The sequence below is a fragment of the Saccopteryx bilineata genome, chromosome 4 (genome assembly GCF_036850765.1).
Source record: "Saccopteryx bilineata isolate mSacBil1 chromosome 4, mSacBil1_pri_phased_curated, whole genome shotgun sequence".
In the NCBI taxonomy this organism is placed as follows: domain Eukaryota; kingdom Metazoa; phylum Chordata; class Mammalia; order Chiroptera; family Emballonuridae; genus Saccopteryx; species Saccopteryx bilineata.
In genome coordinates this window covers 57,765,647-57,781,289 of record NC_089493.1, presented here as the reverse complement: position 1 = coordinate 57,781,289, position 15,643 = coordinate 57,765,647, and the positions used below count along the sequence as shown (strand labels likewise).

Here is a 15,643-nt window from a genome sequence, read left to right as displayed (position 1 = left end):
GGTCCCCAAACTTTTTACACAGGGGGCCAGTTCACTGTCCCTCAGACCATTGGAGGGCCGGACTATAAAAAAAACTATGAACAAATCCCTATGCACACTGCACATATCTTATTTTAAAGTAAAAAAAACAAAACGGGAACAAATACAATATTTAAAATAAAGAACAAGTAAATTTAAATCACCAAACTGACCAGTATTTCAATGGGAACTATGGGTCTGTTTTGGCTAATGAGATGGTCAATGTCTGATTCCATATTTGTCACTGCTAGCCGTAACAAGTGATGACGCACTTCTGGAGCTGTGAGGTGTATGTCCCGTGTCACCGGAAGTAGTACTGCACAGGTTGCATCCTGTGCTCCTCTCACTGACCACCAATGAAAGAGGTGCCCCTTCCGGAAGTGTGGCAGGGGCCGGATAAATGGCCGCCGTGGCCGTAGTTTGGGAACCCCTGTTCTAGACAAGTAAATTGCTAATGATTTTATTATTATTAATTAATTTCACCATTTCTTTTTAATTTGCTAATGTAGATGCCAGAAAATTTAAAGTTACATATATATAACTTATATTTTCATTGTACTGGGCTACAAGCACAACTAGTTAAATCCCTGTCCTCCTTTCACTTCTAGCTCCCGAGGTCTGTTATCCAAACTCCCCAGACATAGAACCAAACCTGAGAAACAAATGGGGAAAAAAATGCTGCCAACATAGCTGTTCTAAAAACTAAGTAGATAATATTTAACATAAGAGTGCCTACTAAAAATCTGAGGAAGAACATAAAATCTCAATCTGCAATTGGAAATTAAATGGAAATAATGTCAATCATTATAATTTTGGTAAGTTCTCTGCCAATAAGGAAAATATTTGATAAAATAATACTATTGATAAAATTTGATACATACATTCTTTTTAAAAATCTGTATAGTATATCTTTATAAGGAGCAAAATCTCAACATAACAAACCAAAAGAACCATCAGAACATTGGAGAAGGAATAATCACAAAGAACAAAAGCAGTCAAGATTCAAGGCTAATCAAAGTTAGAAATATCCAACTGAGTCATACCTGAGGTTTGGTCAGTTGAATAGCAATATTTTGTACTTCTATGTTCCAATCAAGTTTGGGAGTCTTGAGTTCTGTTTCTGCATATGGATTCATGTAGAGTTTTGCAGAGGCTGATATTGGCTGGAAAACTGGTAACACATTAAAAGTAAGACACCTTTATATGCTCTTACATATGAACAACTGTAAATAATTATAAGAACACTGTTACTCTTAAAAAAAATAATCAAAAATATGTTTAAAAAAATAACTACCAGGCCCTGGTCAGCTGGCTCAGTGGTAGAGCGTCAACCAGCCGTGTGGAAGTCCTAGGTTTGATTCCCGGTCAGGGCACATAGAAGAAGCACCCAACTGCTTCTCCACCCTTCCCCTCTCCTTTCTATCTCTCTCTTCCCCTCCCTCAGCAAGGCTCTACTGGAGCAAAGTTGGCCCAGGCGCTGAGGACAGCTCCATGGCCTCTGCCTCAGGTGCTAGAATGGCTCTGGTTGCAAAGAAGCAACACCCCAGATGGGCAGAGCATCACCCCCTAGTGGGCATGCCAGGTGGATCCTGGTTGGGCGCATGTGGGAATCTGTCTGCCTCCCTGCTTCTCACTTCAAAAAAATAAAAAATAAAATAAAATAAAAAATAAATTACTACCAAAAAAATTTTAAGTATCTATTTATCTGTGTAATACCAGATGTCAAGCTCAATGATTAAAGTAGAATCCCCAAAAAGGAAATGGGGTCCCATGCTTCTAAGAAATGTACAAAATACAACCTACTTTTGGTAATTCACACTGTGTAAAATTAGGCTTCTCTTCCTTGCTACAAGACACATAATAATTTTACTATTTATTTAAAATACTAATAAAAAGCAGGAAACAAAATTTGACTAATTTCTGTCTTATTTAATCACCAGCAGAATTTAGGAAGAATAAAATTCATATTATCCAGAAAAAAAATTGTTTGCTACTTTACAATTTTCAAAACGATCATTGTATATATACTTAAACTAAAAAATAATATACTTGGAGTTGAGACATAGTATGAAAGGTGTATGAGGGAAGATAAAGTAAAGTGATCAATTTTAACTTAAATAGTATTAAAATTATGTAAATTGTGATACCTTCTATGGCATTTACAGTCTGTATGCTAGCATAAAACTAACTAATTTCAGGGCTATTTATAAGTGAAAGATGTCTAAGAATAAAGTTGTAGAATATTCTGAACTAGTTCATTCAAAAGTAAAAATGCTCTCCCAAACTAGCAGCATGTGAAATCTGTCATTAAATAGAAACGACAATAAACTTAAGGTAGGAAAAAGTGCCAACTCTCACATAATGGCCATCAGCTATAAAAGAGTATGAAGAAAAAATAATGAAACAGAGTAATATGGAATACAAAAGAACATGGGTATAAAATTTGAGAATGAACATAAAGGGGTATACTAAATATAAGCAAAACAACAGTTTCTTTAGAATAAACAGAAAGGAGAAAACAGATGAGACAAAAAAGCAGACAGATTTGTTAGAGGTCTAGTTAAAAATAAAAAGAGGCAAGGCTGCCTAGAAAAGCTCACTTAAAAAAAATCTCTAACATGGTTCGAAACCCTGGGCTTGCCTGGTCAAGGCACATATGGGAGTTGATGCTTCCAGCTCCTCCCCTCCTTCTCTCTTTCTGTCTTTCCCTCTCTTCTCTAAAATGAAAAAATCTCTAACATGGCCCTAGCTGGTTGGCTCAGTGGTAGAGCATCAACCCGGCATGTAGATGTTCTGGGTTCGATTCCCAGTCAGGGCACAAAGGAGAAGCTCCCATCTGCTTCTCCAGCCCTCCCCCTCTCCACTTCTCTTTCTCCTTCTCACCCTCCTGCAGCCATGGCCCGATTGAAGCAAGTTGGCCCAGGCATTTAGGATGGCTCTATGGTCGCCACCTCAGGCACTAAGAAAAGCTCAGACGCTAAGCAACAGAGCAACACTCCAGATGAGCAGGGCTTCGCCCCCTATTGAACTTGTCAGGTGGATCCCGGTACAGGCACATGTGGGAGTTTTTTCTGCCTCCCCTCATCTCACTGAATTAAAAAAAAAATCTCTAACATGGTTGATTTGACTTAATACTGCAAAAGCAATATGCTAGGGGTGACCTGAATACCAAGATCTCAGAGAATTCGTTATTAAGCAAAGCAAAGGAAACCTAATTCTTAAAACAAAGAAGATGATAACCAGGTAAGAAGGAAATATGGAGGTCAAGGGGGGTTAGTTGTTTGGGAGTGCGCTATAGCCACATTGTCCTCTCTCTTACTCTCTAGCAGTGTATGTGTTATATCCTATTCCTAATTAGTTATAATCCAAAATGCTATATCATAAAATTAAGTTATAAAATTAACACTTCCTCTGTGTCAAAGTAAGTTTATCAGAAAAAGCGTATTAAAATATTTAATTGCAGGCTTCCTACAACATGAAATAAACTTTTACCATTACTTACTGTATTGATGGTTTGGGGGCATATCATTACTTGTAAGAATTTCACTTTTCAGATTATCCTAAACAAAATACTTGAATTACATAAAAATCTTAAATAATATTCAGACACACATACCAAAAAATAAAACAAAATAAAACTTGGTCCTCTTATATCACTACCTTTATTTCCCTCTTTTTAACTAGAATTCCATTTTAAAAAACTGAACATTATTTACTGGTATATTTCTTTAGAATAAAATATAGAAGTAGATAATTTTTAAATTTCTAAATATCTAGAAGCATTATAACATTGTGTTCCCATTAGTAACCCACTTAAACACTAAATATTATTTATAGATACATTTCTTTAAAACAAAAAAAATTTTAATTCTAAGTATATAGAAACACTGTAACACTGTGACTTCAAAAACGTAACACTATGACTTCAAAAACATATTATCTATCTAATCCTCCAGGAACTCAGATCTCAAACAATTTCTAGACAAAATCAAATTATTTCTATTATAGTATCTAAGAAATAGAGATAAAATCTTATAATTAATTCAGCTTCAAAATTCAACTATTCTTTTCTTCCCAAAATAAATAAACATGACTAAGACTGATTTGGCACGCTGACGTTAAATTACTCTTTCACTATTTAGGAAATTATTATCACAAATGCATAAAACACTGCTATGAATATACTCTCTAGATCTGAAAGGTATCTTTCTTTACAATACTCAAATAATCATTCTCTTATGAAACCCCACAATGTAACCGGACGGCATCAAAATGAGAGTGTAAAAAACCAGAAGTGCAGTTTTCATTTAACAGTATAGGTTCTCATAACACTATCTAGTGAAGGATTTCACAAAGATCTTCAAACACAAAAGTGTTTTTTAAAAAGACAGACTGGAAACCAAAACTTGTGTTTCACAACTTTTGATTTAATTATATACAACTTTAGCAAAAGACTGATACGCTGTCCTCATTAAGAATCCCTGATGTTAAATTTAGTGAGTGCAGTTAGCTCATCCAAGAAAACAGAAATTACCAAGATCTGTTCCCTGGACCCCTGGTAAGACATGCTGCAGTTTACATTCCAGTAGGCACTGAGGCTAGCAAGTCGGATAAGCTATAAGAGAAATATTGAAAGAGATCAAGCAATTGACACACTGAAATTATAATCAATTATTAAAAGAATATTCTCATGTTCAGAATTCCAAAATTATCCAATTGCCATTTTGAACTTATAAAGGAAGAGAAATAATGCAAAAATGGGGAAAATAATTGCTTCTCAGCCATTTGGCTAAGATCAAGTGTAAAAATGGGGGGGGGGCTGGTTGGCTCAGTGGTAGAGCCTCGGCCTGGCGTGGAGTCCTGGGTTCGATTCCCAGACAAGGCACACAGGAGAGGCACCCATCTGCTTCTCCAACCCTCCCCATCTCCTTCCTCTCTGTCTCTCTCTTCCCCTCCTGCAGCCAAGGCTCCACTGGAGCAAAGTTGGCCCGGGCGCTGAGGATGGTTCCATGGCCTCTGCCTCAGGTGCTAGAATGGCTCTGGTTGCAACAGAGCAACACCCCAGATGGGCAGAGCATTGCCCCCTGGTGGGCGTGCCGGGTGGATCCCGGTCAGGCGCATGCGGGAGTCTGTCTGACTGCCTCCCCGTTTCCAACTTCAGAGAAATATAAATAAATAAATAAAAATGGGGGGGAATATATGCATGTTATTCATAGTCTTTATTATCAATCTAGCTTCTAACAGAAGCTAAATTGTGCTTTTGGAAACACTATTTCTCAGTGAATTCATTTATTCAATTATAAAATATGTTTTGAGAATTTAGTATTCAATACACAGATCCTGCATGGGTTCTGCTGAACAAAAAAGATATGATTCCTCCAGTTGGATACAAATGGCTGTTTTGAAAAAGGAGTGAGGGAAAAGGATTCTATAATCAACAAGGTGAGGAAAGCTACATGCTAAATAACCCTCTTAAATAATCACAATGTTTATTATCATATTTAAAGTATTGTGAAGTTCTATAGTTTAAAACAAAATGAAACACACCTGCTCAACTATGTACAGCTTAATACTTTATTCAGTAGTTTCACTTGACCAGCGAATATTTTTCTACAAATCTAGTAAGATCTCAATTATCTAATGCTGCAGAAAATAAAATCAGGGCTAGGTTCATTTCATCCAGGTTTTTGGTATGCTAGGTGAAGAACCTACAGCTCAAAATAGGTATTTTCATAATAAATAACATTGCCAAAACCGGATCCTACACATTTAACTCATGCTGCAATGCTACATTCTGTTCCATCAGGTTTCTTTAAGAAAATAAGTGTTTGTACCTAGAAAAATCAAAAAAATTTAACCTAGTCTAATACCTTGTATATAATTTTTTCTGCTTCATTTAATATGCATGGAGTCCAGTGTTCATTTGCAGTCTAAAAGAAAAAGAGAATTAAATGTGAAATGAAGTATATAGATCTCAAAATAGTACTCTATTTGTAAACTGTAACATTGTAAACTTAGGAAGAAATGTTCATTACTGTTAGTAATCTGTTTCCTTACAGATCTTTATAACAAAAACCAAAGGAATAATAGTGAAAATAAAATTGAGGAGGTACTAAATTAAATGAGTTACTTCACCCAGAAAATATTTATTGAGCTACTATGTGTTTGAAGTATAGACTGAATTGGGTATGAATAAAACAGAGCTTGCCTAGAAGCTACTAAAAAAGGTCCACATTTTTAAAAAATTAATTATGGCAAAGTAGGAAGAAAAGCAGGTGAATATGGAAATCATAGCATGACCATGTTTTCAGAAAGTCAGCATGGTCAACAATGCCAAATGTTGCCATAAAATAAACTAAATTAAATTTATTTGATCTGTGGTGGTGCACTGGATAGAGTCGACCTGGAATGATGAGGTCACCGGTTTGAAACCCTGGGCTTGCCCGGTCAAGGCACGAATGGGAGTTGATGCTTCCTATTCTTCCCCCTTCTCTCTCTGTTTCTCTCTTTCTCCTCTCTCTAAAATGAATAAATAATTAAAACTTAAAAGAAACAACATGGATAAACCTTGGAAAATATTTTTAATTAATTAATTAAACTTATTTAGCAGTCAGGGTGTTATTGATGAATTTATTAAGAACAGTTTTAGGGGAGTAGAAGAGGCAGAGTATGTACAGTGGAAAGCAAGGAAAGAAAGGCAGCAAAGGCAGATAATTACCTCTAAAAGTTTCCTTAGAAAGAGGAGTAAGGGAACACAGGTAGTTTAGATGGGGCCTAGGTAGAGTGGGAGACGGTTAAGAACAGGTTTTTTAATTTTGTTGTAAAGGAGAGATTTGAATGTATTTAAAGGCTTACAAAAAGGGGCTGGGTGGAAGGACGGAGTGGGGAGTTGAAGATTTAGGAAAGAGAAGAAATTGATGGAAAGAAGGAAGGAAGGGGGATGGGAGAGGCTCCAGAGGACACAGGGGGAAAAAAGGATCTAGATCAAAGGTGGGAAGATTACCTTAGAGAGTTCAATTATAATTGAAAAGACAATAGAAAGGAATGGTATGGATACGAAAGGGGATAAGTTTGCTGCTGTTACAACAGTCACTGTAGTAGTTGAAACAGGAAACAACTGAACATGGCAAAGTGTTTTACACAAACGATCTCATTTAATCATCACAAAAAACTCTAAAATGTAGATACTATAATATATTCTAGTAGTGCTGTATTTTATATTGCATCAGTGAATGAATGAATGTTATAACAGAATACCAACATGGTAACCAGTACAGTAATGTTATAGGTGCTTTGATAAAGCATAACAAGGAGCATAAAAGAAGGAATGATAAATTCTAACAGGAAAGTAAAAAAGGGATGAAAAAGAAGACAAGGTAGTATCTCATACTAGTATTGAAACCTGAATAGAATTGCCAGGCAAAGAGAAGAGCATCATACAGACAACAAGAACAGTATAAAGAGTCTGAGCAAAGATACAGAGAATCCAACAACAGCACACACAAAGAAAATTAGGCATCATTCTTATGCAGCAGTATGTCTGTAGTCAGTCAATAGCAGGTATTTGGCTATTTTGTATTTTTTGTTTTGTCTGCTAGAAGCTCAATGTTTAATACTATGCTCACTTATGACTAATGTTGGTCTAAAATTTCTGGGACAAACATCTATCTTTCAGAATCCAGATTCTAGTCTCTTTAAAAGTATTATTCTTTATCAAAAGCTACTTCAAATTCATTTTGGGAACATGCAGAGGACAAAGTATCATTAAACACTAGCTTCCTGACTCCTTTGTCATTTCTCTAGTTCTTTTTCTTTTATGTTTCTGCTTTGGTCTTCAACTCAGTATATATCTCTACTTCTCTGTAATGAATGTGTCCCTCCTAAGGCCTCCATATAAACATGTCCTTTTTCTGTTTCTCTGGCAATCCACTTCTCTTTCATTTTTTTCCTCTTCTTTCTCTACTAAGGTCCTATGATATAACTAATCATCAGGCAAACATGTACCCAGTATGATTTACTGTTCACTGTCCTTAACTTTAAAATGTTTCCTACCACTTAGATGTCCATTACAGGGGGAAAAAATGTCTAACCTGGATATATACACTCTCTATCCTTAAAGACCTTTAAGAGAAAAACCAAACTGCATTTTAAAATATTTAACCAAAATAAATTACTTATATACATCTCAGTATAATACATATACATGTACATATAAACATATGCACACATATAATTTGGAAATTCCATTTACCTAACCAAGAATGAGAACATGACTCTATAGAAATTTATCTTCCCCTACTTTCCCACATGTTTAAGAGACAGCTTTTAATTCTTGCAGAATGTTTCATATTGATATTTGAATTATTTGTTGAATTCAAAGACAAATCAAAATAGAGAATATAATATCATTAAAAATTTTGAACTTCTGCCTGACCAGGCGGTGGCGCAGTGGATAGAGCATCGGACTGGGATGCGGAAGTACCCAGGTTCGAGACTCCGAGGTCCCGCGCGGGCTCATCTGGCTTGAGCAAAGAGCTCGCCAGCTTGGACCCAAGGTCGCTGGCTCCAGCAAGGGGTTACTCGGTCTGCTGAAGGCCCACGGTCAAGGCACATGTGAGAAAGCAATCAATGAACAACTAAGAAGTCGCAACGCACAACGAGAAACTAATGATTGATGCTTCTCATCTCTCTCTGTTCCTGTCTGTCTGTCCCTGTCTATCTCTGCCTCTGTAAAAAAAAAAAAAATTTTGAACTTCTACAAAAATTGTTGAAAAATTATACATAAAAATAAATAGCTATTTGTAGCAACAGCTGATCTTGGCAATTCACACCCTGCCTTGGGATATTATTTTACATGTCCATATTTTTAAAGTATGTCCAACATTACCAAAAGACTAAGTTCTCCCAGTGTGACACCAAACGAAAGAGGCCGCTTTGGATCAGTAACCTATCAAAGAAGAAAAGGTGGCATTAAAATACACTGACAGTAAGGGTGAATCTATGCTCAACTCTTTACAATAGGCAACACAGGGCAATTAGTTTATAAATAAGTCTCACAAACCAAGTAGATTTGTGGGGAAAAAAAGAAGAGAAAGGTAATAATATGGCTAGGATTATCCATATTTTGTAGGCATGACCCTAATATACTTTCTTCCCAATGAAACTCTTTTCTTAATGGAAGTGAGAAGACTCCATACCACAACTAAAATAATTCCTGTCTAGACAGTTAAAAAGGGAGTCTCTTTGTGTATAACATGAAAGATGTTCTGCATAGATAAGTAAAACAAAGTTTCACAGATAAAAACACCACCACTAAATATTTTTGAAATATTTAAGATTTTCACACTTAGAAATGTGAACTGTGTCTTTAAGCTTTAATTTCCTTCATACTTCAAAACTGTCCTTTGTAAGGAAATGCCCAAGATTCTTAATATTCAATTTCCCTTGGCTCTTAATCCCAAATCTGCCTAAATTAAATTTTCCTTTCCTGATAATTAGCAGTAATTAAACTGAATGTTGTTTTCAAATAAATGTTTTTTAAAAAATCTGGCCCTGGCCGGTTGGCTCAGCAGTAGAGCATCGGCCTGGCGTGCAGGGGACCCGGGTTCGATTCCCGGCCAGGGCACATAGGAGAGGCGCCCATTTGCTTCTCCACCCCCGCCCCCCCTCCTTCCTCTCTGTCTCTCTCTTCCCTTCCCACAGCCAAGGCTCCATTGGAGCAAAGATGGCCCGGGCGCTGGGGATGGCTCCTTGGCCTCTGCCCCAGGCGCTAGAGTGGCTCTGGTCGCGGCAGAGCGACACCCCGGAGGGGCAGAGCATCACCCCCTGGTGGGCAGAGCGTTGCCCCTGGTGGGCGTACGGGTGGATCCCGGTCGGGCGCATGCAGGAGTCTGTCTGTCTGTCTCTCCCCGTTTCCAGCTTCAGAAAAATACAAAAAAAAAAAAAAAAATCTAACTACTCATCAGTGCCCTTGTTTAAAAGAAATTTAAGAAAATAAAATCTAGTCAACACATCATGGAAATGAGAGAATTATTCTTAAAATTAACGGCATATTAATGAATGAGAACTTCAGTTTGAACTTAAACTAAGCCTTTTTACTGAGCAAGTACAATTGAAAAAGAATAGTATTTCGCTCTCTTTAATGAAAAGAAATCAAAGATGCATAAGAGTGGGATAAATAACATGTATATGTTTAAATTGATGCCAGTGACAAAATGTTTTAAAATAATATAAAAGGAAAATAATTTTAAAATACAAAGGAATTTTCACTGTAGCATTCAATCCAAACTTAAAGCAAATTAAAATAAGAAGAAAGAATGCAATGTGTTTAAACTGTACCACAATATGTACAATGTCATGTTTTAGACATCTTAAAGATGTCCAGAAGTCATAGTTTTTGGTTGTGACAGAAACTAGGGGAACTAGAGAGGAGAAAAAACATTATGTTCTAAATCATCCAACAATGACTTTAGACAAATAAACCCTTCTCAAATAGGAAATATGCAGGATCTGGTATAGCTGAAAAGCACAAATACCTTTTAGAGCTTTGTTTTTTAATATCAGAGATATTGTGATTGTGACAACATATTTTCCTCTACTCCCACACTCATCTTTACACCCATAACTACCTCAAAATAACTTGCAACTAATCAGAAAGACCTTAAAAAAAACACAACTCCTCAGCTGCCAATGTACAACCCATAAATTATTATCATCTAGTGAGCATCTTTATGATAAATTATACTTTCCCTCCCACACTTCTTATATTTTTCATTATCTTTCTAGATACAATTAAGGTAACCACATTAAAAGACAAATGCTACAATGAAAATTCCTTTGTATTTTTTAATTATTTTCCTTTTATATTATTTTAATATATTTTGTCACTGACATCAATTTAAACATGTTATTTATCCCACTCTTATGCATCTTTGATTTCTTTTCATCAAAGAGAGCAAAATATACTTTTCCAATTGTACTTGCTCAGTAAAAAAGCTTAGTTTGAGTTCAAACTGAAGTTCTAAATCATCAATATGCCATTAATTTTAAGAATTCTCTCACTTCCGCCCTGGCCCGTTGGCTCAGCGGTAGAGCGTCGGCCTGGCGTGCGGGGAACCCGGTTCGATTCCCGGCCAGGACACATAGGAGAAGCGCCCATTTGCTTCTCCACCCCCCACTCCTTCCTCTCTGTCTCTCTCTTCCCCTCCCTCAGCCAAGGCTCCATTGGAGCAAAGATGGCCCGGGCGCTGGGGATGGCTCCTTGGCCTCTGCCCCAGGCGCTCGAGTGGCTCTGGTCGCGGCAGAGCAACGCCCCGGAGGAGCAGAGCATCACCCCACCAGAGCGTCGCCCCTGGTGGGCGTGCCAGGTGGATCCCGGTCAGGCGCATGCGGGAGTCTGACTGTCTCTCCCCGTTTCCAGCTTCAGAAAAATGCAAAAATACAAAAAAAAAAAAAAAAGAATTCTCTCACTTCCATGTGTTGACTAGATTTTATTTTCCTAAATTTCTTTTAAGCAAGGGCACTGATGAGTAGTTAGAGTTTTTAAAAAACATTTATTTGAAAACAAAATTCAGTTTAATTACTACACTAAAGCCAAAAGATAGTCAATATAAGTTCAAGATAGTATAGCTTGAAAAATTCCAAGTGTGTCTTACTGAACATTAAGTTACATAATAAATTTATCAGAAAAGGAAAATAAATTCTATATATGTCAGTATTGCTTTAATTCAATCCAAATTAAAAACAGAAAAAAGAATGCAAACTCAATTTTAGAGAAAATAAACATTTCAAGTTTCCTAGGTAAATAAAAAAATTCAAGGTTTCTTACATATGTTTCAAACTTTAAAACAAAGAAATATGTTATACTTTAACTAAAATTAATAAAACCAATAAATCAATTAATAAAGTCAGTAAAACAATTCTTAATCTGTATTAAACGTTTGGTTAGCTGTGGCTGTTCATTCCAACTTCATGGAACATAAAGAGGATGGAACTAAACTAGCAAGCAAGTGACCTCAGTTTTAGTCCTCTCTCTACTAATTACAATTATAATTGATATGTCATTACATCTTGGAATAATATTCTTGTCAGTATAAAAAAATTAGTTCCATAAAGTTACAGTAGTATAAGTGTTAAGGCATTAAACAAATTCAAAAAAAATACAGAAGACAATGTGAAAATCTCTTATATTGGCTTTAAAAAGGAACATATTGTGGTTTTATTATATGTTTATATTCATAAATGTCCCATGAAAAATAACACAGGAAAGGATAAATGGTAGTGTACTCATCAGAAAAAAAAAATCAATCTTAGATTTAAAACGGTACAAATAAATAAAAAAATAAAACTGGATAGGACATGTCAAAATTAACATAAAATACATTTAGTTACTAACTTAACCCAAGGAACCTAAAATTACTTACATCATCTTCATATTTAATGTGAATGTCTGTGATTTTTACTTGTACATTTTTAATTACTTGAGTTGCCAATTTCTCCAAAAATGTATCCTTTTTGGCTTCTTTTGGTTTATCTACAAAAAAATAGAAAAATACAAGCTCAAGGGTTGAAATTCTCTTAAACCTCATACTCAAGTGCCAAAGAATAGCTAAGGTACTACTCAAGGACAATCACAGCCTTTTCTAGAGTCCTTGTTTTATTACAGATTTATTTTAGATTTTAATGTGCATTTTCAACATAAAATTTATTTTTGAAGTTATACTGTAATCTAACATTCATTTTACCTTCGAAGACAGAAATTAAGTGGCAATGTGTATAAATAACACATGGCATAAAAACTATTTTTACCTACCTTTTGAGCGATCAAGACCTTTAAAAGGTTTCTTAAAATGTTTTTTGTGCTTTTTACGCTTACGTCCTTCTCAGTGGAAGCATTTTAGTGAGAAAAGGATAAAATTCAAGTTAGCAGACTAGAGGACAGAAAACAAGAGAATTCTTCCTAACAGCAATTTTTGGTACAATTCAACTTATTTTATTCTAAGCTGACCTATTATTTCAGATTTACAAACCTTTAGTCTAGAATAACCTTCTTTAATCTAGAAAACTACTTGGCAGGTACAATTATAGGAAAATTGGATAAAATATCCATACACAATACACTTTATAATATTTATGTATCTTGACAACCTCAAGTTTAAGTTTAATTTCAATGTTACCAAAATATCGGAAATGTAACAATGGCAGGATAGAAAACTTTCAGATAAAAGTTTTGAAAAACGTGATGGGAACAAAGAGATACAAATGTAATGAATGGGTAGGTTGTCGATGATGACTTTTTCCAAATGCTATATACTTCAAAAGAAAAATCCTTTAATGACAATGATATAAATACAAAAAGGGCAAAAAATTTACACTGAATTGTACACTGAAACTGGGTTAATTTCTTTAAAACTTAATCTTCTTTTATTTGGCACTACTTCACTTTACGGCATTACCCATTATGAGATTTCTTATCTGAATTATAAATCTCTACATTCAACTAGACATCAACTCTCCTCTGTCCTCTAGAGGCAGACTCGGTATGGTCTCCCCAACCTCCAGTTTTCCCTGCACTTCTACTAAACATTGTTCTATACTACTACCAAACTGTTACCTTCTAAAACACTATTCACAGCTTGCAAATACCCTGCTCAAAATTCTTTTAAAGGCTCTCTGCAGCCTTCCAAATAAAATCAAGTGTTTGAATGACACAAAAGTCCTGTCATGACCTGACCCCATCCATCTCCCTGTCCTGTTCTATCTCCTGCCACTCATCCTTGCACTGGATACTTCAGAAATACTATTCATACTTTCCAAGACAAGGCAAAACGTTTTTTACTTCATCTACTGATGTTAGAGAGAAGAGAGAAAAAGAGAGTGAGAAGAAAACACTGACTTGTTGTTCTACTTATTTATGCATTCCTTGATTGTTTCTTGACCAGGGATTGAAACCCCAACATTGCTATTTTGGGACAATGCTCTAACCAACTGAGCTACCTGGCCACTGCCAAGACAAAAGTTTTCAATGCCTAATGCCTCTACATGTGTTATTCCCTGTGCCTTCCCTGATGATCTTCACTAGGCAAACTCTCAGGAGGCTTCCAGATCTCAGATCCAGTACTACTGCCTAAGTGCAGCTTTCTTTAACACTTCTAAGCATCTCCAGGCCACCTACCCCTACACCAGACTTCCAACACTAGATCACATCATATTTGAAGTGTCTGCACAACTGTCTTGCCATCAGACTTCATTAGGACAGAAATTATCCTAATATCTGGGCACAGAACATATAACTGTTTAAATGGCCCTGGCCTGTTGGCTCAGTGGTAGAGCATCGGCCTGGTGTGCAGGAGTCCTGGGTTCGATTCCCAGCCAGAGCACACAGGAGAAGCGCCCATCTGCTTCTCCACCCCTCCCCCTCTCCCGGTCAGGCGCATGCGGGAGTCTGTCTGACTGCCTCCCCGTTTCCAGCTTCAGAAAAATACAAAAAATAGAAATAAAATAAAAAATAAAATAAAAATTAAATGAATCAAAAAAAGCACATCTGAACATTACTATAAAATATATAAGCCCACATAATGTTATATATAGAGTTGAGAGAATGTACATAATATTTAGTTTGAAATTTTAAATTTGTTCTTCCTCGACATTTGAAAGCAAATTGTCCTTCCAATACAAAAACTAAGAACCAAATTCTGTATTACAGAATAAAACCCTTAGTTTCCAGAAGAAACATTTAATAAATATAGAACAGAATCTGGACTTCGCTATTACCAGTATTTCTTCTTCCCTAAATCTTCTTCATTCATAAATAAAGCATTTAGAAAAAGACTGAGTTCTCAAAGAAATACTGCCATTTGAAAAGAAAGAAGAAGGAAAGCCGGAGTAGCCTGAAAATCATGCCTCGTGGCTAGCACTGCTCTCAGAGAGAGAGGTTCCTCCGCCTGGGTTTAAATTCTCTCGTAACTCCTTCTTCTCACCTGACCTCCCTAGTATACTTCTGACTTCACATTTGTTCTAGCATCATCTTCCGCCTTTAATCTCAATGTTAAATGCACCACGTTTAAATTTCTCCAAATAGTTTCAAAACTTAATCTGAGTGCTACATAGTTCTTTAAAGATTCTATTTAATATGATAAATATTAAACTTATGATTTTTTTTTTAAGATTTTATTTCTTCGTTCTAGAGAGGGGAGAGGAAGAGAGAGAGAGAAGGGGGAAGCAAGCAGGAAGCATCAACTTCCAAATGTGCCTTGACCGGCCAAGCCTGGGGTTTCAAACTGGCAACCTCAGAGTTTCAGGTCGACAACTTACCCACTGTGCCATCACAGGTCAGGCAAATTTATGATTCTCAATCACTCTCTAAAGGAGATCTCAAATATTTTGGTCTCAGGGCCCCCTTAACACACATAAAATTTGAGAACCTTAAAGATATTTTAATTGGTATGGATTACAAATATTGATATTTCCATATTGGAAATAAAAACTGAGAAATTTTTTTAATATTTATTAATTTATTTTTAAAAACCATCACATGAAAGTATAGGTAACATATTTTTATGAAAAGTAACTATATTTTTCAAACAAAAAGTTGTAGTCAGGAAAATGACAAGTTTTAACAGTCTTC

General features: G+C 35.9%; 1 protein-coding gene across 4 annotated transcripts in view; it reads right to left on the bottom strand.

Annotated features, from left to right (window-relative positions):
* Nucleotides 1-15,643, bottom strand: part of VPS13C (vacuolar protein sorting 13 homolog C) — a 223,006-nt gene that overhangs the window by 164,196 nt on the left and 43,167 nt on the right. For 2 of the 4 annotated variants that reach the window (XM_066274748.1, XM_066274751.1), the window contains exons 7-13: nt 12,830-12,895; nt 12,441-12,550; nt 8,906-8,965; nt 5,889-5,948; nt 4,553-4,633; nt 3,521-3,578; nt 1,062-1,189 (exon numbers count right to left, since the gene is read on the bottom strand). In XM_066274748.1, the coding sequence (XP_066130845.1) occupies nt 1,062-1,189; nt 3,521-3,578; nt 4,553-4,633; nt 5,889-5,948; nt 8,906-8,965; nt 12,441-12,550; nt 12,830-12,895 (563 nt within the window). The remainder of the gene's footprint in view (nt 1-1,061; nt 1,190-3,520; nt 3,579-4,552; nt 4,634-5,888; nt 5,949-8,905; nt 8,966-12,440; nt 12,551-12,829; nt 12,896-15,643) is intronic. The other 2 variants (XM_066274749.1, XM_066274750.1) reach the window with 1 other exon arrangement.